This window comes from Bubalus bubalis, chromosome 2 (genome assembly GCF_019923935.1).
Source record: "Bubalus bubalis isolate 160015118507 breed Murrah chromosome 2, NDDB_SH_1, whole genome shotgun sequence".
Lineage (NCBI taxonomy): Eukaryota > Metazoa > Chordata > Mammalia > Artiodactyla > Bovidae > Bubalus > Bubalus bubalis.
Genome location: NC_059158.1, coordinates 177,520,148 through 177,544,218, shown reverse-complemented (window position 1 = coordinate 177,544,218; position 24,071 = coordinate 177,520,148). Strand labels below are relative to the sequence as shown.

Here is a 24,071-nt window from a genome sequence, read left to right as displayed (position 1 = left end):
CTTCAATAATAGAACTATTTTATTAAACATATGAACGTACTGATTTTGTACAACATGCATTTCTTTCTTTCCTCTGCCCCAGGAAGCCAGCGCTCTAGAACCCCATGTTTATAAAAACACACTTTGGCAGCTACTATGACAAGGTGAAAAAAGTGCAATTCCGAAAGTAACAACACATAACCAAAGTGGGGAACAAAAAAAGGCAGAGTTGAGTGGGCCCAGTGCTGCTCATCTTCTCTCAAGAGGAAACAATTTAAGAATAGAAACTCTTGAGCATTATTTAAGCAGTACTGCCCAACTCTCTTGGTAGCATCTGTTTCAATTCCATTTATCTTGATGTTGTAACTAACTAATCTGTTACTTCTTTAAGAAATTCTGCCCTGGTTTATATCCTTTTCAGTGGCCCATATCCCTTTGAGCTTCAAAAACACAGAAGTCGCTCAGTCGTGTCTGACTCTTTGCGACCCCATGGATTGTAGCCCACCAGGCTCCTCGGTCCATGGGATTTTCCAGGCATGAATACTGGAGTGGGTTGTTGTTTCCTTCTCCAGGGGATCGTTCTGACCCAGGGATCGAACCCGGGTCTCCCGCATTGTAGGCAGACGCTTTGCCGTCTGAGCTACCAGGGAAGTCCATGAAAAACACAGAAGAGTAGTAGTAAGTTTCAAAAGGATGTCAGTTGAGATCTTTTATAGATGAAATCTACTTCCTAGAAGTCAACTCGCCAATTATATCGACAGCTGGAGACAAGAGGCTGCAAAAAAAGGTCCAACTGGAAAATATCTCGGGTACCCAATTAGATCCAGTTATTCTGCGTCTGTGGATTTAAAATGATCATCATCCACGGTGGAATAGATGTGTCCCTCGTTGCTTAGAAAATCCACAGCTAGCCTAGAAAGAAAGAAAACACCCAAATGCAGAAGATAGGAAATTCCCTTTTAGATATGGCTGAAAATGTAAACTTCCCTCATTTCCCAACTTTCTATCTTCTTGTTTTAGTCACTAGGTCGTGTCTCACTCTTTTGTGACCCCATGGACTGTAGCCCACCAGGCTCCTCTGTTCATGGGATTTCCCAGGCAAGAATACCGGAGTGGGTTGCCATGCCCTTCTCCAGGGGATGCTCCTGACCCAGGGATCAAACGTGTGTCTCCTGCATTGGCAGGCTGATTCTTTACCATTGAGTCACCAATTCACAGCCGTTTGCTCAGAGAAGGCTCTTGCAGGGAGAAACATCAGTTAAATTGCAAAACTGAGGTAATCCATGGAGACAATGGTTTTAGGGCTGCCTTGGATCCCCTCTCCCAGATTGTATAAAGCAAAGAAAGTAGGACCTCACTTAAATACCAGTCTAAACGAGCGTCTGAAACTAGGATCTAAAGCTGTTGTTTAGCTTGCACATAATGTTTCCTAGTAGAAATAGCTTTAAAAAAAAAAAAAGCTCCTCATCCATCCATGGGCCCTCCAATTTTCCTCTGGGAAATAAAGTTGCAGGAAGGAAAGAAAAGGTCTTCCAGAAATGGTTTTAAGGCCTTCAGGGAGAAATATCAATAACCTCAGATATGCAGATGACACCACCCTTATGGCAGAAAGTGAAGAGGAACTAAAAAGCCTCTTGATGAAAGTGAAAGAGGAGAGTCAAAAAGTTGGCTTAAAGCTCAACATTCAGAAAACTAATAAGATCATGGCATCTGGTCCCATCACTTCATGGGAAATAGATGGGGAAACAGTGTCAGACTTTACTTTTTGGGGCTCCAAAATCACTGCAGATGGTGACTGCAGCCATGAAATTAAAAGACGCTTACTCCTTGGAAGGAAAGTTATGACCAACCTAGATAGCATAATCAAAAGCAGAGACATTACTTTGCCAACAAAGGTCCGTCTAGTCAAGGCTATGGTTTTTCCAGTGGTCATGTATGGATGTGAGAGTTGGACTGTGAAGAAGGCTGAGCGCCGAAGAATTGATGCTTTTGAACTGTGGTGTTGGAGAAGACTCTTGAGAGGCCCTTGGACTGCAAGGAGATCTAACCAGTCCATCCTAAAGGAGATCAGCCCTGGGTGTTCATTGGAAGGACTGATGCTGAAGCTTAAACTCCAATACTCTGGCCACCTGATGCGAAGAGTTGACTCATTGGAAAAGACCCTAATGCTGGGCAAGATTGAGGGCAGGAGGAGAGGGACGACAGAGGATGAGATGGCTGGATGGCAACACTGATTCAACGGGCATGAGTTTGAGTAGACTTGGGGAGTTGGTGATGGACAGGGAGGCCTGGCGTGCTGCGATTGATGGGGTCGCAGTCAGACACGATTGAGTGACTGAACTGGATCAGTGTCAATATCATATTTAATAATAGTAACAACTTAGAAAGCACCTACTATTGTGACCACCATTCTGGACCTCATCATAACAGTAACTTTTAAGACAGGAATTATTATCCTCATCTTATAGGACAGGAAATGGAATGAGACATGAGCATTTTTCTCTATCGAGATCTAGAATTTCAACTGATTTATAGTAATAGCTATCACAAACACAATACTCTGTTTGAACACAATACGAGTTCATTAGAATCAGGAAGCTGCTCATCTAACAGGTTATCAGGACAATGATGCTAGAAGGACTGTCTAACGGCTTTAGGTCCAGATAGCGTGTGGTACACTCTCCACATCTGGGACAGTAACACCAATGAGACTGTACACCTGAGGACCAGGAGTCAGGATCTCATTCCTCCAGACTAAATTCCACAAGAGGTATCATGTCAATTTTTGCTCAAAATTACATACTTCACATGTAACTGGACTTACTGTTTGTTGAATGAAACAATGAATGAGGGAAGTGACAGGCAGCACCATCTTTATGAGTCCTTTTCCTATTTTTCCATGACTGAACAACTTCCCTCTTATCAGTCAACAGTTGTTCTTTTTTTTAAACTCACTTCTCATTAAAGGAAACCTTGGTGAGGTAAAATGGGTATAATTCTGGAACCCTAGCTCACAGAAACCAAATACTCACTTGATTGAGGCTACGGACATGTGTTGGAGTTGGTTCTTGAGATCCTGAAAGTTCAATCCTTCAGGTCTTGGGCAAGCCTTGATCAAATTCAGCACCTGAAGATTCAAATCAGAAGCATTTCAGTAACTACTATGAATCAGTTCCCCTATCAAGCGAGAATCTCTTTATAAGAAAGAAATGAGTCAGATACTTAGCACCATTAAGAAAGTAACAATTTACAGCTCTGTGTCTTGCAAAATCTGGAGCCACTCCAGTGTTTACCTGGTTCTGGGCCACAGTGAGGCCATTTGCTGGTATGAAGTTACTCCCACCGAAGTTCCCAGCTTCACCCATTCCTGGATTGCTGATAGGTGCTCTCCCTGCTGAAGGCTGAATTAAGAAGTTCACAACAGTAGCAAGTTTACCAATTTAAACATAGTTCTTAACTCTTTTAAATAGCTTAATAAGTAGTTTACAAAAAACAATTTAAGCAAATTTTTTTTTGTTTTTCTAACCACAACGTATGGCTTATGGGATCTTAGTTCTCCAACCAGAGACTGAATTCAGGCCATGGCAGTGAAAGTACTGAATCCTAACCACTGCATCGCCAGGTAATGTCCTAAGCAGAATTTTCCAAATAACAATTGCTTAGACTGGAAAGGACAGCTATTATCTAATGAGTATTTCATAAGATAAAGTCATTCTCTGAAATATATATATCATATCAAACAGAAAGAAAGGTACTTCCTGGCTTCCCCTTTTCTTGGCAATGTGAGAGGAACCAGAGGAAAAAGAACACAAAGAAAATTAATGAGTTCTGCTACAGTGCTCTCTATCTTTGGTGCTAAATCATGCAAGCACTTACCAAGCATCAGCTAGCCATTAAGCATTACAAGGAGAGAAAAGGAGACACAATTCTCATCACCCACTTCTTTTTTTTTAACCAAACTTCTAAAAAACAATAGACTATAGTCACTATTTTCACTTCTCCCCTATTTGGATTCTCCCCAAATATACCCCTGAAACTGTTCCCACCAAAGTCACCAATGCTTTTCAACCAACACAGCCAGTAATCCCTTTCAGTCCCTCATAACAATTGACCTCTCAGAAGCAGACACTGCTGACCACACTCCTCTTGAAAGGGACCTATCCCTGGGCTTCCTAGCACCATATTCTTCTAGCTGTCCACTTAACTCTTGAACTCTGCCTTCTCAGTATCTCCTCTCAGTCTCCTCGTCTACTTATCTTTCAAAAGGCTGATAGTTCCCCCAGGATTTCATCCCAGACTTCCTTCGAGACCACAAATCCTTGTCCCCAACCATCAGCTGCAGACCACCACTTAGATGTCCCATGCACTTCAAAATAAAGTTCACTACTTTCCTCCCCGAACTGGCCTACTCTGCTATGCATTCCATCTCAGTTAGTAAGCCCAAGCCCAGTCCTGCAGAAGTCAGCCATCTGTGTCTCCAGTCACTCATCTCCCATAGTCTGCCCACAGCCTATTAATATGATCTTCAACAGTTCCAGTCCATCCTCATCACCCCCAGTCTTCTGACTAGTGTCTCAGCTGCAAGTCTCTCCTACGTCAATCAACCCTCTTTATTGCTCCAAGTAATAATTTCTGATCACGTCTCTCCTCCACCTAAATGTTTTCAGCTGGCTCCCCCTGCCTGTGAAAATAATATGAAAACTCCTGACATTCAAGACCTACCACAATTAGACATCAGAGTCTTTTTTTTTTTTTTTAATTCTTGACCACTAGCTTTTAACACAGGGACTTCTGGCCATTCACACACGCCTCTGACACTTTATTCCATGTCTGGAATGCTCCTCTCGTCATTTGCCTGGGAAACACTCTTCTTATCCTTCAAAGCCCAACTTAATTGCCACTGCCTTCAAGAAGCCGTCCCTGACACCTTCCCAGGCCAGGTTAGTTGTACTGTTTCTGGTCTCACAGCACTCGCCCCATTCCCTCTCTCAGCAGCCATCACGGTTTGTCACTTCCCTTCAGCTCTGCAGTGCCCGGTGGACAGCAGGTGCTCAGTCAATGTTTATTGAACTGAATAAAGATGACAAAAGATCAAATATGTTAAGTACTCATTACAAGTAAAAGAGCATTGTGGAAGCTCATCAGGGGAACTCCCATCCAGGCAGGAGACGCATTCCTTCAACATTTATCCATTAAATGCCAATGCTTTGAGGTCATAAAAAAATAGACAACAAAAATCAGTCATGATCCTCTTGTTTTCAAGCTAGATGCCTTCACACTGCTTTCTAGGAAAACAGAAATCTCATGTTATGATAATACTGACCTGAACACTATTTTTTCCCTGGACACCTCTGCTGATATGACCTGCTTCAGGTATCCCCCTTACCTCCCATTTTACGACTAGGTTTAGGCATCATCTCCTCCAGCAGGCCTTTCTTGATGTCTGGGTCAGGATGGGCAACTCCTCTCTGTGCTTCCATGTGTACTGCACTTGCCACTCATTGCTGGTTCCACTGCTTAAGTGATCTGAACCCCCCCACCCCTGCAATGCTTGAGGCAACTCATTGAGAGAAAGGATTATTTTATTTACTCCTCAATATAATTGTCTATGCTCACAACTTCCACCTATTCTAACTTTAAACCATTTTTATCATAGAACATTTGATACATACTTTATGTATCATACATAAAATGATACATATTTTATGTTATACATACATAACATACATACACATGTTATGAAGCACAGTCATAAAATAAACACTCTAAACTTTCTATCCAATCCCATTCTTTCTAACCCATGTTCCCCCTAACCGTTACTAAAGCCACTCTTTTGAAGATCCACGTTTCCAAATTCAACAGACCCCTCTCGTCATCTTACTTGACTTCTGGGCAGCATTCTGCAGCTGAACTCCATCCCTTCCTTAGAATACTCTTTTCAGAATATCCTATGGAATCACATTCCCCAATTTTCCTCCTGTCCAGCTGACAACTTCTTTGACTTTCTCTGGCTCCTGTGCCTCCACACTCCTGAAGGTTAGTGTCCAGAGCTCAGGTCTCTAATAACTCACTAGTTATCCCATCTCATCTGAAGCTTTAAATACCATCCACACAATGATGTGCTTCCTCTAGCCCTGATCCCTCCCTCGAGTCCCAGCCTTATACAGTCAACCTTCCACTCTGGTCTCCATTTGGGTGTCTAACTGGCACGTCACATTTGTTAAATCCAAAACAGAATTCTGGATTTTATCCCCAAAACCTGCTAGCTTCATCTAGTTACTCAAGTCCCAAACCTAGGAGTTATATCTGAACCCTCCCTTTTCTTTAGATCCTGTTTCTAAACTATCAATAGGTTCTGCAGCTCTACCTTCAAAATAGGTTAGAATCCAGCCTCTTCTCCCAGTTGCTGCTACCATTCCCCCAAATTACTGTTGCTATTGCTGGAGCCTCAATCTCTCTCCATACAAGAGCTCAAATGAGCTTTTCAATGGTAAATCACACCCCATCGCTCCCTAGTCAAAATCTTCTGAAAGTTTACTATCAGAAGAAAGTAATTCTTACTACAGCCTATGAAGCCCTACCTCCTCTGGGTCCCGTTTCCTTGTCTACATCCCTCTACCATCTTCCTGTCATTTGCTTCACTCCAGACAGTGTGGCTTTTTAATGTTCTCAGATATGCCAAGCTTGTTCCAATCCTGTGGCTTCTCATTTTTTATTTCCTTAGCTTCAAATGTTCTTTTCTCATCTAAAATTATACCATACATTTTTATTCATCACTGTCCTGTCCTACTCTGCTTTACTGCAGAGTATCTATCAGTTCAGTTCAGTTCAGTCGCTCAGTCGTGTCCGACTCTTTGCAACCCCATGAACTGCAGCATGCCAGGCCTTCCTGTCCATCACCAACATCCAGAGTCCACCCAAACCCATATCCATTGTGTCGGTGACGCCATCCAATCATCTCATCCTCTGTCGTCCCCTTCTCCTCCTGCCCTCAATCTTTCCCAGCATCAGGGTCTTTTCCAATGAGTCAACTCTTCACATGAGGTGGCCAAAGTATTGGAGTTTCAGCTTAAACATCACTCCTTCCAATGAACACCCAGGACTGATCTCCTTTAGGATTGATTGGTTTGATCTCCTTGCAGTCCAAGGGACTCTCAAGAGTCTTCTCCAACACCACAGTTCAAAAGCATCAATTCTTCAGCACTTAGCTTTCTTCATAGTCCAACTTTCGCATCCATACATGATTACTGGAAAAACCATAGCCTTGACTATACAGACCTTTTGGCAAAGTAATGTCCCTGCTTTTTAGCTGTCTAGGTTGGCCATAACTTTCCAAGGAGCAAGTGTCTTTTAATGTCATGGCTGCAATCTCCATCTGCAGTGATTTTGGAGCCCAGAAAAATAAAGTCAGCCACTGTTTCCACATCTATCTGCCATGAAGTGATGGGACCGGATGCCATGATCTTCGTTTTCTGAATGTTGAGCTTAAGCCAACTTTTTCACTCTCCTCTCTCCCTTTCATCAAGAGGCTCTTTAGTTCTTCTTCACTTTCTGCCATAAGGGTGGTGTCATCTGCATATCTGAGGTTACTGATATTTCTCCTGGCAATCTTGATTTCAGCTTGTGCTTCCTCCAGTCCAGCGTTTCTCATGATGTACTCTGCACATAAGTCAAATAAGCAGGATGACAATATACAGCCTTGACGTACTCCTTTTCCTATCTGGAGCCAGTCTGTTGTTCCATGTCCAGTTCTAACTGTTGCTTCCTGACCTGCATACGGATTTCTCAAGAGGCAAGTCAGGTGGTCTGGTATTCCCATCTCTTGAAGAATTGTCCACAGTTTATTGTGATCCACACAGTCAAAGACTTTGGCATAGTCAATAAAGCAGAAATAGATGTTTTTCTGGAACTCTCTTGCTTTTTTTGATGATGCAGAGGATGTTGGCAATTTGATCTCTGGTTCCTCTGCCCTTTCTAAAACCAGCTTGAACATCAGGAATTTCACGGTTCACGTATTGCTGAAGCCTGGCTTGAAGCATTTTGAGCATTACTTTACTAGCATGTGAGATGAGTGCAATTGTGCAGCAGTTTGAGCATTCTTTGACATTGCCTTTCTTTGGGATTGGAATGAAAACTGCCCTTTTCCAGTCCTGTGGCCACTGCTGAGTTTTCCAGATTTGCTGGCATATTGAGTGCAGCACTTTCACAGCATCATCTTTTAGGATTTGAAATAGCTCAACTGGAATTCTATCACCTCCACTAGAGTATCTATAACTATTTATTTTCTTGTTTATGATTCATCTTTCTCAAGAATGTAAGTTTGAGTGCAGATACTTTATCCATCTTGTTCACTGCTGTATTCCTAGGACCTTGAATAATGATTTGCATAAGCTATGCTCAATAAATTGAACGAATTTCTCTTTGTATCCTCAGTGCTTAGCAAAGTGCTTGGCAAAGAACAGGATGCAAAAGCAAATCAGTTTTCCAGTCCCTCCTACTGTAACCAGTCCTCCACCTTGCTACCAGAATCATCTAAGGGCATTCTAAAACTCAGATCAACAAACCTTTTGTGTGGTCCTAGATGGACTTGTCAAACTAAATTCATTAGAATTCATACAGAAAAAGATGTTGAGAAACAAGAAGCACATGAAACAAGAAGTATAATTTCAGGACAAAATAATGGTGAATAAATTTTCTCATTTAGCCAATAGCTTGAAAGGGAAGCAGCAAAATGCTGTCTTAGTTGGGGTTTTTCTCCGAATATGGACTGAAAATCCTAAAGTAAAGCTCAGCCTATAATGATGAGTCTACACTTGAAGTCTGTCTGGGCCTCAGCCATTCAAGACAGTGGAGAGGTATTATGAGAGGAATATGAGTGTTTCATCTGGAATAAAGTAACATGACAAAGCTCACGGAGAAGATTTTTTGAGGATTGAATGATGCCTGTCTTCTGGCTCGATCTGCAAAATGTTAAGGAAATCAAAGCCTGAGCACAGAAGCAGTTCCTCCAGGGAAGAGAAAAAAAAACGAACAGAGTGAAACTGCTCACCTGGCTGTTCGACTTGCTCAGCATCATGTGTGCATTGACTACTTCCAGAATGTGTGTGGTGAACTCATTCATATCCTCCAGGGGCATGATCTTAAAGGCTACCAGGCTTTTCTTGTTCTATTAAAATAAATAGAAAAATGTGAACAAAGGATAAGTACATTCAAGTCAACTGGCTCTTTTCTTGGTTACAGTATTTTATTAAATGAGGAAAATGTGCTATATATTGAAAAATTTCAACTCAAAATTAATTCAAATATAGTCAATGAAATATAGTCAAAAAACAAAACTAGCTCAGAGATGTTCAATGATTTTCCCAAGGTTAAACAGTCTAGTCTCTAAATCCAGTGTTTGCCCTTCCACATCTAATGAATGCCATAGCTGGCAACTGTAGGCTGAGATCTTGTTCTTTCTCTACTTCCTGTTTTAAACTGAAAAAACTCATTATTTCCTTTTGAAGAAGAAAATAACAAAATAACTTCAATATAATTCCCATTAAACATAGAGACTTAGTTAAGTCTTAAGTATCCCAAATGTAGGCATGACTCCAGAAACTGCTTCATGCAAATACATTTTAACTGTTCTTGTTTTTTTTCTGACTTTACCTGGAAAGATCTCAGATGACCAGCCACTTTCACATATGTTTCTGGAGGGACCACAGTGTTTTCACTGCTGGCATCCTAACAGAAAAAATACAAACACACACTTAGGTTTTGGTGATGTTGGTGAAAGCCTCTTTAAAATTTCTAATTTATGTAGAGAAAGTTACAAAGTAAGAGCTAAAGGATCCTAATGTAGCACTAACTAGTTTTCCCTGCCTTTTAGAATTTAATATTTTAAAAAATAAAATCAGGAATTAAGATAATATCTCTAAAAGTAAGTTCCAGTTCTAAGTTCTACATCATGCATATCAAACAAACAAACAAACAAACCAGCAAACAATTATGGCACTTTCAGGCAGTGCTCTTAGGCACACAACTTTCTGGTAGACATACTTCTCAGTACAGCAACTCTCCTTTTAGAAATTTAAGAAAATTACTGAGAACATGTAATCAAGATTTAGCTTTAAGAATAGTCATCTCAGCATAGTTTTGAATACTACTAAAACATTTAAAGCAACCTAAATATTCAACAAAAAGTATACATTCATATAATGGGATACTTTACACTACTACAAAGGATAAACGGAGAATTCTATTTATTGTCTGTGAATATCATTTGTGACTCATGGAAAAAAGCTTATTTCCCATGAGGGGAAACATACATGTCAAAATATTAACAAAAGTTAACTGGGATAATTATAAATGATTTTAATATTTCTTTGTGGGTTTTCTAGACTATGCACCTATTATTTATAAGAAAAACATATAAGCTGACTCAAAATTATTTTCTGCTTATAGAACGCATGTGTGTCTGCTAAATTGCTTCAGCTGTGTCCAATTCCTTGTGACCCTACGGACTATGCCCACCAGGCTTGTCCGTCCACAGGATCCTCCAGGCAAGAATACTGGAGTGGGTTGCCATGCCCTCCTGAGGGGATCTTCCCCACCCAGGGATCAAACCCGTGTCTCTTATGTCTCCTGGAGAAGGCAATGGCAATCCACTCCAGTACTCCTGCCTGGAAAATCCCATGGACGGAGGAGCCTGATAGGCTACAGTCCATGGGGTCTCGAAGAATCGGACATGACTGAGCGACTTCACTTTCACTTTTCACTTTCATGCACTGGAGAAGGAAATGGCAACCCACTCGTGTTCTTGCCTGGAAAATCCCAGAGACAGCAGAGCCTGGTGGGCTGCCGTGTATGGGGTCGCACAGAGTTGGACACAACTGAGGCGACTTAGCAGCAGCAGGCGAGTTCTTTACCGCTAGAGCCATCTGGGAGGCCCACTTAGAGAATGTTGCTAGAATAACAACAATAAAAAGCTAGAATAGAAAATCTGGATGTTTAAAAATAAAAAGCATTCCAACTCCCATCACCTGGAGGTTATCAACTATTTGCATTTCATTCTATTACTCTATATAGCTGAATCTATACCACAGATAAAACTCTGTATTCCCACAAAGAACATTTTTAAACCACTTGGAAAAAGTGAAGCTGGATTTATACTTCTTTCCTTTTACCAAAATTTATAAAAAGGCTTAATCATATATAGAAATATGAAAAGAAACCATAGAAATTATAGAAGGAAACACGAACAATTAAAAAACAATAATTTGAAACAAGGAAAAGCTTTTTAAAGTCAATAGACAAACTAGAAAAATAATATGATAAGAGATTACTACTTTTCAGGTTCTTACAAACAAAAATAAACACTCCTAGGGAATCAAAGCACTTAGACAACTGAAAAATCTTCCCACAAATTAACATTTTGTTGTTCAGACGTGTCCAACTCTTGGTGACCCCACAGACTGTGGCACACCAGGACTCCCTATCCTTCACTATCTCTCACAGTTTGCTCAAACTAATGTCCATTGAGTTGGTGATGCCATCCAACCATCTTGTCCTCTGTCGTCTCCTTCTCCTCCTGCCTCAATCTTTCCCAGCATCAGGATCTTTTCTACTGAGTTGGCTCTTCCCATCAGGTAGCCAAAATATTGGAGTTTCAATTTTAGCATCAGTCTTTCCAATGATTATTCAGGGTTGATATCCTTTAGGATCGACTGGTTTGATCTCCTTGCCATCCAAGAGACTCTCAAGAGTCTTCCCCAACACAGTTCAAAAGCATCAATTCTTTGACACTCAGCTTTGTTTATGGTCCAACTCGAACATCCATACATGACTACTGGAAAAAACAGCCTTGACTAGACGGACCTTTGCCAGCAAAAGTAATGTCTCTGTTTTTTAATTCGCTGTCTACATTTGTCATAGACTCATTTGTCATAGTCTTTTAACTTCAAGGCTGCAGTCACCATCTGCAGTGATTTTGCAGCCCAAGAAAATAAAGTCTCTCATGTGTCTACTGTTTCCCCATCTATTTGCCATGAAGTGATGAGACCAGATGCCATGGTCTTAAGTTTTCTGAATGTTGAGTTTTAAGCCAGCTTTTTCACTCTCCTCTTTCACCTTCATCAAGAGGCTCTTTAGTTCTTCTTCGCTTTCTGCCATAGGTGTAGTGTCATCTGCATATCTGAGGTTATTGATATTTCTCCCAGCAATCTTGATTCTACCTTGTGCTTCATCCCACTCAGCATTTCTCATGATGTACTTGGTATATACATACGCAGGGTGACAGTATACAGCCTTGACATACTCCTTTCCCAATCTGGAACCAGTCCTCTGTTCCATGTCCAGTTCTAACTGTTGCTTCTTAACCTGCATACAGGTTGTGCAGGAGGCAGGTAAGGTGGTCTGGTATTCCCACCTCTCTAAGAATTTTCCAGTTTGTTGTGATCCACACAAAGACTTTAGCACAGTCAATGAAACATAAGTAGATGTTTTTCTGTAATTCTCTTGTTTTTTATATGATCCAATGGATGTTGGCAATTTGATATCTGGTTCCTCTGCCTTTTCTAAAACCAGCTTGAACACCTGGGAGTTTTCGGTTCACGTACTCTTGAAGCCAAGCTTGGAGCATTTTGAGCATTACTTTGCTAGCATGTGAGATGAACGCAACTGTGCAGTAGTTTGAGTTCAATTTGGCATTGCCCTTCTTTGGGACTGGAATGAAAACTGACCTTTTCCAGTTCTGTGGCTGAGTTTTCCAAATTTGCTGGCACATGAGTGTAGCACTTTCACAGCATCGTTTTTTAGGATTTGAAACAGCTCAGCTGGAATTTCATCACCTCCACTAGCTTTGTTAGTAGTGATGCTTCTTAAGGCCCACTTGACTTTGCATTCCAGGATGTCTGGCTCTAGGTGAGTGATCGTATCATTGTGGTTATCTGGGTCATTAAGATCTTTTTTGTGTAGTTCTTCTGTGTATTCTTGCCATCTCTGATTAATATCTTCTGCTTCCGTTAGGTCCATACTGTTTCCTTCCTTTATTGTGCCCATCTTTGCATCTCTAATTGCCCATCTTGGTATTTCTAATTTTCTTAAAGAGATCTCTAGTTTTTCCCATTCTGTTGTCTTCCTTTATTTCTCTGCATTGTTCACTTAGAAAGGCTTTCTAATTTGTCCTTGCTATCCTTTGGAACTCTGATGGGTATCTTTCCTTTTCTCCTTTGCCTTTCGAATCTCTTTTCTCAGCTATTCTTACAAATAGCCTCCCCAGATAACCATTTTACCTTTTGCATTTCTTCTTCTTGAGGATGGTTTTGATCATCGCCTTCTGTACAATGTCATGAACCTCCGTCCAGAGATTTTCAGGCACTCTATCACATCTAATCCCTTCAATCTATTTGTCACTTCCACTGTATAATCATAAGGGATTTGATTTAGATCATACCTGAATGGCCTAATGGTTTTCCCTACTTCAATTTAAGTCTCAATATGGCAATAAGGAGTTCGTGATCTGAGCCACAGTCAGCTCCCAGTCTTGTTTAAATATAGTTAAAAAAATTCAATCTCACTAAACCAAATTACATATAAAAAAATAACATTCTCAATGACAAGATTGTATTTTTTAAACTATCATCCAAAAACTTAAGATTCATAAAACCTACTGTTAGGGTGTGGGGAACTAACTGGACATTCTCATGCACTAATTAAATAAAAAAAATGTAAAGTCGTAAGTGGAAGAACAACCAAAAAAGAAAGTATTTTAAAATGTATATTTCCTCCAGAAAGCCTAGTTTAATTCATCTTAAAGAGATTATCTCATAATCATAAAGAGATGTACACACAGATACTCACTGGGGCATATTCTATAATAACAAATGATGGAAATAAGCCAAATGTTCCCTGATTGGGTCTAGAAGCAAGGGATGATGTATCCTTATCATGGAACAGGTGGTCACAAGAAATGGGAGAGTTCTGAGTGAAAAGGGCAGATTATGAAGCAGTTGCACATCATATTATCCTTTATGTAAAACTGTAGGCATCCTTCTCATTAAATGTACAAATATGCAGAGAGAAATGTCTAAAAGGGTATTTATCAAAATGTACTGTAACAGTAATCATCTTGGAGATGTGGGATTTCAGGTAATCTTTAAATGCTCACTTATTATAAAAGTAAGCACCATACATTTTGCATGAGTATGTAGTATTAGGCATCTCTAGTAATTACCTCCCCACTTGATGGCAGGGACTGTGTGGTTACATTCTTTGTCTACCTGGAATCAAGCAGTCTAGTTCAGAATTCCAATTATTACTGTTCCAATTGGTATTCCAATTATAACTGTTCAATAAATTCTCCTATATTTTTCTGAGGTGCAAAAAATAAAGAACACATAACTATCAAGTTAACTCTTCACAGATGACTGTGGTTTTTGAACTGAAAATAGCATACAAAGTATTATCCAAATTTTCTAAAATGAATGCACTTTAAAAACATTAAAAAATGAAGAAGCTGGGAATTTCCTGGATGTCCAGTGGTTAGGACTCCATGCTTCTGTAGGAGGCACAGCTTGATTTCTGGTCAGGGAACTAAGATCCCAAAAGCTGCACAGTGCAGAAAAAAACAAAAACCAAGACACCTGCCCAACTAAAAAATAAAAGGGTAATAAGCATATATTTTCTTTCGGTCTATTTTCTCCATGTTTATACATATACTCATATACATGGTGCTTTGCAAAAATGGGGCCACATCACGCATACTATCTTTAACAACCTCTTTTCCTCTCAACATTTATGGTAAACACTTTGTGACAATACATACATTTCTTCATCATTTGCAGTGTTTTAAAAATATACCATGATTTAACAATATCCTATTGCTAACATCGAGATTCCTTTTAGTTTTCCATTATGATAAATAATGTGATGATCAACAATCTTACAACTGAATCTTTGCACACATCTTTATCTTCTTAATGTAAATTTCCAGCAGTGGACTGCTAGATCAACATTTCTGTGATGGGTGATATTGATCATCGGCTGATTTTTGAGAAAGGTTATACTCATAACATCAAGGTAGGATGGTATCCACTTTCCCAGACAAACACTAACAAACCATTCCCCAAATTAAGTGCCTCCTGCTCTCAATAGAAGTAGATGTTGCTATTCTTTTTTTTTTTCCTTTGTCAATTTAATAAGTTAAAAATGGTATCTTAATGTTTAGTAAACCTGCTTTTCTAATTGTTGCAATTTGTATTTCACCTATTATGAATTACTTGTGCATTTCTTTCCTTGTTCTCCTAAGGTGCAGTGCTTTTTCCTTTCTAAGAACTTTAATTAAAAATTTAAAATGTTTGTAATATGTTGCAAAAAATGTCCCCACTCATTTGAACAATATTTACTCAGGGCCCACTATGTAACTGGCATTATTCTAGGTGCTGGGGATACTATGCCAACATAAAAAATCTTTGTACTCACAAAGTTTACATTATAGTATGTCCTGTCACTTGCCCTTTAACTTTGATTATAGTATTTGGGGAAGTTTCAAAGATTTTAAATTTTTATGAAATAAAATGTACTGGCCTTTCATGTTAGGGTTTCTGTGTTTGACATCTTGCTTATGTTTTATTTTTATAATAAGACCCACCTTTAAAAAGTAAAACTAAACAAGTTCGACATCGCCAAAGTCCCAAAGTAACTCCACTGATTCCAAAACAACTACTTACATCTGTGTCAACCCACTGGCGAACATCCATGGGTGCAGCTGTCATGTCATCTATCTTGTAAACAATGTTGGTTGCAGCCTTCTCTGCATTTCTGATAATCCCCACAATAGTGACCTAGACCAGAAGGGAAAAAAGTTTAGTTTTCTTGGAAACCAAAGTAACATTTATATATTTTTAAGGAGCCTAGTGGGCTGCAGTCCATGGGGTAGCTAAGAGTTGGACACGACTGAGCGACTTCACTTTCACTTTTTCACTTTCATGCATTGGAGAAAGAAATGGCAATCCACTCCAGTGTTCTTGCCTGGAGAATCACAGGGGTGGGAGAGCCTGGTGGGCTGACGTCTATGGGGTCACACAGAGTCAGACACGACTGAAGTGACTTAGCAGTAGCAGCAGTTTTATTTCATTCTTCATGTTAAGTGACTCTTGTACTCTTCCATACCTGTGAAATCTCAACATTTCCAATTCTGAATACTTCATCAACCAGAGTAGCAGAAAGCAGCTGAGATATGGTACAGGGTACAATGTGCTGAGCTCGAGCTCTCTGAAAAAAAGTATGCATAAATTCAATCAAGAAAATAATTAACCACTGTTCATTTAGCACCTGCTATGTGTCAAGCACTATACATATAACATTGAATCTTCAATATGATCCTATCTCTACTTCATACAGGTGAAAACCAAGATTATATAGTTAACAAATGCCATACTTTAGACTTCAAACCCAGGTTTGTCTGACTTCAAAGTTCCTGATGAATGGATAAGTCTGTGCTGCACTAGGGATCACCAAAATGAGTAGGCCAGATTGTGGAGAGTGTAAGGACTTGCTTCTGGAACAGACTTTAAAGAAGAAACTCCAGCTTTAGGATGAAGGCAAGCTGGAGCTGGGTTTTCATCACTGATGAGATGGGTATTGGAAGGGGTCTGAGAAATGGTCAGCAGAAAAAGAACTCTGGAGTTGTTCTAAGTCTCATGATAAATGACAACAAAAATTTAGACATATAGCTTTAGGACAGATGTTCTGACAATCAAACACGAGTATGGGGAAAATGGGACAGAGGCTTGGTCACACTGGACATCCTAAAGGAAAGGGACAGGAGGCAACGGGCAGAAGAGGACAGACACCCAACTCACATCTGGAAGCAACCTAACAACAGTGTAAACTCTTATTTTGCCTACCACTGGTCAGAGGACATAAAGATGAGTATAATGGAATAGGATTTGCCCTCAACATACTCCTAACTTAGGGGAGGTACAAATGTAAGCAACAATCTTGATCTCTGTACACTACAGAATGAGAAACTCTAAGTGGAATCTCAGAAAAATTTACTGGAAATTTCAAGAAGAGGGAGCATTTAGGCTGGACCTTGAAGCACAAAAATTTTGATGGTGAAAAAACAGTGGGTAAGGAACACGGATTATAGACTGTGAGCAAATACGCACTTTCATAGACTTTTAGGAAGGACTATGTACAAGACAGAAAAAGCATGGTGCATTAAAGATGAGGGTTCTTCCTGTTGGAAGTCAATAAGATGTAAACTCAGTAACTGTTCTATATGTAAAACTGATTTAGAAGTCAAAGCTTATCTCTGAAGATACATGATACTAGCAACATTTCACCTTACTGAAGCATAATTTTGAATGGTGAGTACTGCCAGGATAGAAGAAAGTAAGCCCAGCCAACTACCAGCACGTATGTCACACAAGGTGGCAACCAAGCTTGAGGGTAAAGATTATAGCTCCACCACTCAGTAGTGTGCCCTTGATCACATTTCTCTACTCATCTGTTTACCTCTGTTTCCTCATCTATAAAACAAGGAATGATAAAATCACTAAAAATCATTATGAGAAGTAAATATATGGTGAAGTACATAGACTATCTGGCACACTATAAACACTCAAGAAATATTAGCAATTATTAGGCCAGCTATTATTTCTCACTCTTTCTATCTGCAATAGTTTTTAATAAGGATGTAAAGGAACCAACTATGTTTTCCAATTTTATGGTATTGGTAAATGAACTTATATGCTATATTAGTATTTATACATTTAAAATCTGTTGAGGTTCTGTTTTCATCTATCACACTTGAGATTTTCACTGTATCTTCAGCATAAGAAAACTAAGAGCCACTATGGTAAGAGCAGCAAGAACATGGCTTTGGAGCCAGACAGTCCTATAAACCTGTGTTCAAACCCCTGCTCCACAGCCCTGGACACACTGCCACCTATTCTGTAAAATGAGGATATCAACCTGTGGAGCTGTAAACAAAACATATACTGTTATAAAACTGCTAATATCAATCTCTATATATAGTCATACATATTCAATAAAAATTATTATTCCTCAGGTAAAAACGTTATATATGGGTAATTACTGAGGTGTTGGTAATACCTTCTGGAGAAGGCAATGGCACCCCACTCCACTACTCTTGCCTGGAAAATCCCATGGACGGAGAAGCCTGGAAGGCTGCAGTCCCTGGGGTCGCTAAGAGTCGGACACGACTGAGCGATTTAACTTTCACTTTTCACTTTCATGCATTGGAGAAGGAAATGGCAACCCACTACAGTGTTCCTGCCTGGAGAATCCCAAGGATGGGGAGCCTGGTGGGCTGCCGTCTATGGGTCACACCGAGTTGGACACGACTGAAGTGACTTAGCAGCAGCAGCAGTAAACCTTCAAATTCACCTCAAATCACAGAGGATTCTTGTGTTTTGTTAGTCAGTCAGTCAGTCGTGTCGGACTCTGCGACCCCACAGACTGTAGCCCACCAGACTTCTCAGTCCATGGAATTCTCCAGGCAAGAATACTGGAGTGGGTAGTCATTCTTTCCTCCAGGGGATCTTCCCAACCCTGGTCCCCTGCATTGCAGGCAGATTTTTCACCATCTGAACCACCTGGGAAGCCCTCTTGTGTTTTAACGAACACCTATTATGTGCCAGGAACGATCACAAAGAGTTCCTGGTTTGTTCCAAAGAGTCTCAGAGAGAGTGCAAGCACAAGTATGTTTAATTTTGGAGAAAAAAAAAAAAATTATTTTTTAGTAGACTATGAATCACTGGCTACTCTGACAGTACTGTAAAAAAATCCAAAAAACAAAAATACCCCACCATTTTAAAAGGCAAAACATGATCAATTTTGGAAATTTCACATGAATTGATCAAACATAACAGGTTTATAATCAATAGGCAATGTTTTAGATAGAATGTCAACTTAATTTACTATGGAAAAGGCACTGGATTTAAACATAAAAGACCTGGGTTTGAGACTCCAGGTTACAACCATCACTTCTCTAGAAGTGTTCTTAATACACAGCCCCAGTCAGGTGGAGATTCTGAGATAAAAATTCTAACAGCTGGAAATGAAGAAAAATATTAAGCTTAAGAAGAAAAGATGAGAACCAATGGTCTTTCTTTTATTTTTTCCTTTACAGCCTCAAAGAAGACAAATTTAGAGGACTTGGAGTTCCCTCTGGTCTTCGTAGGAAAAAGAAAGATACAATAGACAGAAGTTGCTCACCAGATTTTGGATTTGTGCAGCATCATATGTGCACTGTCTTACTAGCTATGCGAGTTCAGGTGTCCCTTAATCACCTTGAGCCTATGTTGTACAATGGAGTAAATAATAAGTCTCTTACAGGATTATATAAAACAATCATATGAAAAATATAAAGCAATGCCCAAATGTATGGGAATTATCAATGAATTCTTTCCTACTGATACACACCTGTGAATCAACAGCTCAGGTAAAACCTTATCAACCTGGACAAAAAATACAGAACTGACTAATACTGAATCTTAACACCAAATTCTGTATTTTTAAAAAGATGAAATCAACAGCAGCTATTAAATGCAAACTTATTTCTGAAAGAGTGAATAATAAGCATTTGGGTAGCTTTTTACAGATCACTTTCCTATACATTATTTTATTTATCAAGTCTCAGAACCACCCTGTGACATGAGTAGTACTAGTACTATTATCTGATGAGAAAAATCAAGGGCCACCAAAACTAAGGATGTAAGTTGCTTCACTAAACTCACACCAACAGTTAAAAGGCAAAGTTGATTCTGGACACCGTGTATTCTGGCTCCAAAACTCAAGTTGTTTTCAGTAATACTCTGTGGGGCCATTTATTGAAAGCAATTCTGGGATAGGCATAATTATATTATTATAGTATTAAGTCTCACACCAACTTCGTAAAGTATGTATTATTAATCCCATTTAGCAGATGCAAAACGGACTCCCAATTTTAAGAAATTTGTCCTATGATACTACAAGGAGTGGCAGAGCAACAGTTCAACATGTAATATATCCACTAGACTTCAAAGACCAAGCTCTTTTCACTGCATTAGTTAGAGCACCTCATTCGTCCAACTCTTTGAAACCCCATGGACTATATAGTCCATGAACTATACAGTCCATAGAATTCTCCAGGCCAGAATTCTGGAGTGGGTAGGCTTTCCCTTCTCCAGGGGATCTTCCCAACCCAGGTATCGAACCCAGGTCTCCCACATGGCAGGCGGATTCTTTACCAGCTGACCCACCAGGGAAACCCAAGAACACTGGCGTAGGTAGCCTATCCCTTCTCCAGCGGATCTTCCGGACCCAGGAATCAAACCGGGTCTCCTGCATTGCAGGCAGATTCTTTACCAACTGAGCTATCAGGGAAGCACCTCATTGCGGTTTCCCTAGAGGCTCAGCTGGTAAAGAATCTGCCTGCAATGTGGAGACTTGGGTTTGATTCCCCTGGAGAAGGGAAAGGTTACCCACTCCAGTATTCTGGCCTAGAGAATTCCAAGGACTGTATACTCCATGGAGTCGCAAGAAGTCGGACACGACTGATCAACTTTCACTTTCACTTTTCAGGGTACCTCATTAAATTTCATTGAAAACTGACTTTCAATACATGAAGAATGCAAACTAGGCTAAACAAACAAGTTTTTTTCCCACAAGACTGACTCATTAGTTCTACTGGTAAATTTCAAAATAGAGCCAAGTTAACAGTGGATGCAAAATTAGGGAAAACATCACTTTTCAATACTAACAGCATTCAATTATAAAATTCGATAATAACTGACAATTACAGCTCAGGTTTAACACACTTCTCTCATAAATTTTCTCACAGATGAGTTAAGAACTTCAGGAAAGGATAACATAAAACGAAGTACGCTTTCAACCTACGGATTTCTTTTCGGCCTGGGAAGCTGTCGGAGATCCAAAGCCCCCAGGGGACTGTGTGTAGCCGCCGGCTCCCCCGAACGAGGAGCTGCTATAGCTTTCAAATCCACCTGGTTTTAAACAACAACAGTATAAACATCTGTGCTGCCCTCCAAGGCTTTGAACAACCCACCGGACCCCCACCCCAGACTTCGCTCTAACCACTCTCGGCGTCGCTCTAACCACTCTCAGCGTCTCCCTAACCGTCCCCCGCCCCATCCCACCACCCCCGGCCCACAAGCCCCCTCAGCCAGCCCCCTGCTCCTCCCAGACCCTCGCCGCCACAGGCCTCGCCCACCCCGCTCCTTGCTAAATCTTTCCTGCGATTCTCATCACGCGCCCCACTCATCATACTATTCCACATCTTCGACACGATTCCCTCAGGAGAGTTCCAGAAGGTTCTCGCAGGAGGGTTCGCCGAACCCCTTCAAGACCCCTGCCGCTCCCGCTGCGCAGTATCTACTTTTCGCTGGCGCCACAAACTCCTTCCCGCGAAGGACAGAGCCAATCAGCAACAAGAACGCTTCGGGCTTCAGCCAATCAGTGCTCACGAATCTACGCCTTTTCCGTCTTCTCGGGCCAAGCTCCTGAAAACTCGCACTCGGATCCCGTGAGGGCCAGAAGCCCCGGCGGCCATCATTACAAAGGGCAAAACAAACTGCGCAAGCGAAAGTAAGGCTGAGAACCACTGAGATAGGACGATGTCTCAAGGAAATAACCAATCAAGATGATACGTCTTGATACTTCACGATCTCAGACCGTGTAATCCCACCCGCATCAAGTGAGTGACACCTTACATCACTTTCTTTGTACGGCCTCCTCTCCCGCCAAACTCACTAATCAAAAGAATCCCCAATCTAAAGCGTTATGGTAGAATTCTTGCTTCTGCGTCTCCGTCTGGTGATCGCGCTTTATTTGCGCATTCGGGAAAGTCACAGTACTAGTTTCACGGTACCTAGTAGGGCTGCGTATCCTTTTCCATAAAGTGTTAGTAGCTCAGTCGTGTCAGACTCTACGGCCCCATGGACCGTAGCCTGCCAGGCTCCTCTGTCCATGGAATTCTCAAGGCCAGATTACTGGAGTCGGTATTCTTTCCCTTCTCCAGGGGATCTTCCCAACCCAGGAGTCGAACCGGGGTCTCCTGCATTGCAGGCGGATCCTTTACCAGAGCTGCCAGGGAAGACCTTTCCATAAAGAGCCAAGTTCGTTTCTTATTGCTATCTCCTCGTCCTTACTTTCCCCAGTGAGGCTGTGAGAAGTTACACTTTCCCAGGATGGCAAAAAATATGAGAATGACATCCCCCCAACCAGTCTTTTCCTGACCCTGATCTAATTCAGCTCAGTGTCCTCGGTTGCTTAAAGTGCTCCGTATAAAGTGGTTGTGTCCCTACCAAAGAGAGTGGCAGTCCTCTGCCTTAAGTACTACTACGTTGTTAGGACTCCTCCTCCCTCCTCCCCCGCCCCCCGCCCCCAGCCCCCAGCCCCCAGTTATTTAAAAATATTTATTGACTTTCCACGAAGAAGGAAATGGCAACCCACTCCAGTATTCTTGCCTGGAGAATCCCAGGGACAGAGGAGCCTGGTGGGCCGCCGTCTGTGGGGTCACACAGAGTCGGACACGACTGAAGCGACGCAGCAGCGCAGCATTGACCTTCCAAGCTCTGTGCTGGCCACTGGTATTCAGTGGTAAAAAAGATAGTCATAGTCTCTGGGCTTCTGGGCCATTGTATTTCCTTTTGATAAAACTGCTGGGACTGTCTTAAACATAATATTGCTGTTGTCCTCACTTTACAGATGAAAAACTGAAACTCAGTTGTGGGAGTCTACATTCAAGTCCAGGACGTCTGATTCCATCAACCAAAGTAGTTAGTATACCTTCCTGGACATCCTAGAATTGGGGCACAAACTCAATTGGATAAGGGGATCAGGCAGGAAAACTGTAAACATAATAGATTGGATAATAGAGTGGAATTTTTAAAACTTTTTCTTTACAGTAACCAAAACAGCCACACAAGCATAATGATAAATATTGACTGACATAAAGAATATGGGCTCAGTGGGACTTCCCTGGTGGTCTAGTGGTTGGGAATCCACCTGCCAATGCAGGGGACACTGGTTGGATCCCTGGTCTGAGAAGATTCCACATGCTCCAGAGCATCTACACCTGTGCACTACAACTACCGAGCCTGTGCTCTAGAGCCGGAGAGCCGCAAGTACTGAGCCCATGCGCTTGAAATACTGAAGCTCAGTTGCCTAGAGCCCGTGCTCCACAACAAGAGAAGCCCTCCGAAAAGCCCCTGCACTGCAACTAGAGAAAGCCTGCACGCAGCAACAAAGACTCAGGGCTCAGCATTGCCAGGTCATTTAAGTTTTTTTAGTAGGTGCCAGAAGCCTGTGACTTTATGTAAATATTTGCAAATTTCGAGTGTTTGTAAGTAATTTAAAAATTGCAAAATGCTACCTAGGTCAAAGAAAAGGTATCTGTGGGCCAGATGTTGCTTGTGTGCCATTTCTTTCCTATGTAAATTCCATCAGCCTCAAAATCATTGCTGAGAAATACACAAGATACAGCCAAGAACAAAAGTCATACCAAGATAACATTATTAGGTTAAGCTTCAGGTGACTGAAACTTACAGTGTAACAAGGAAAACATATTTATGATATGTAGAATAACATGTTTGCAAATAAGAGTATTTGGAAAAATTAAGATGTGGGTTCATTTGGGGTAGTCACCCTCATTTGGGGTGCACCTAGTTATAAATTCAGCTGAGAAGATCATACTTAAAAATTTTTTCTTTTATTTATTTATATTTGGCTGTGCTGGGTCTTCACTGCTGCGAGGGCCTTGCTTTAGTTGCAGAGCACGGGCTTCTCATTGAGGTGGCTTCTCTTGTTGCAGAGTGCAGGCCAAAGCACGAGCAAACTTCAGTAGTTGCAGCTCTTGGGCTCTATAGCACAAACTCAGTAGTTGTGGCTTACGAGTTTAGTTACTCCAAGGCATATGGGATCTTCCCACACTGGGGATTGAACCCGGGTCCCCTGCATTGGCAGGCAGATACTTTACCACTGAGCCACCAGGGAAGCCTAAGATCATATTTTTTTAAAATAAATAAAATGATGGACTTCTCTGGTGGTACAGTGGATAAGAATCCACCTGCCAATGCTGG

General features: G+C 41.0%; 1 protein-coding gene across 1 annotated transcript; it reads right to left on the bottom strand.

The window, feature by feature from the left end:
- Position 1: 1 nt before the first annotated feature.
- Positions 2–21,407, bottom strand: RPA2 (replication protein A2). The gene is made up of 9 exons (XM_006049663.3): positions 21,259–21,407; positions 20,869–20,975; positions 16,132–16,233; positions 15,690–15,803; positions 9,631–9,705; positions 9,029–9,145; positions 3,273–3,380; positions 3,012–3,106; positions 2–891 (listed from the first exon to the last, which is right to left on the bottom strand). Exons 1-9 carry the CDS (start codon positions 21,266–21,268, stop codon positions 807–809), a joined length of 813 nt encoding a protein of 270 aa, XP_006049725.1. The 5' UTR covers positions 21,269–21,407; the 3' UTR covers positions 2–806.
- Positions 21,408–24,071: the final 2,664 nt, after the last annotated feature.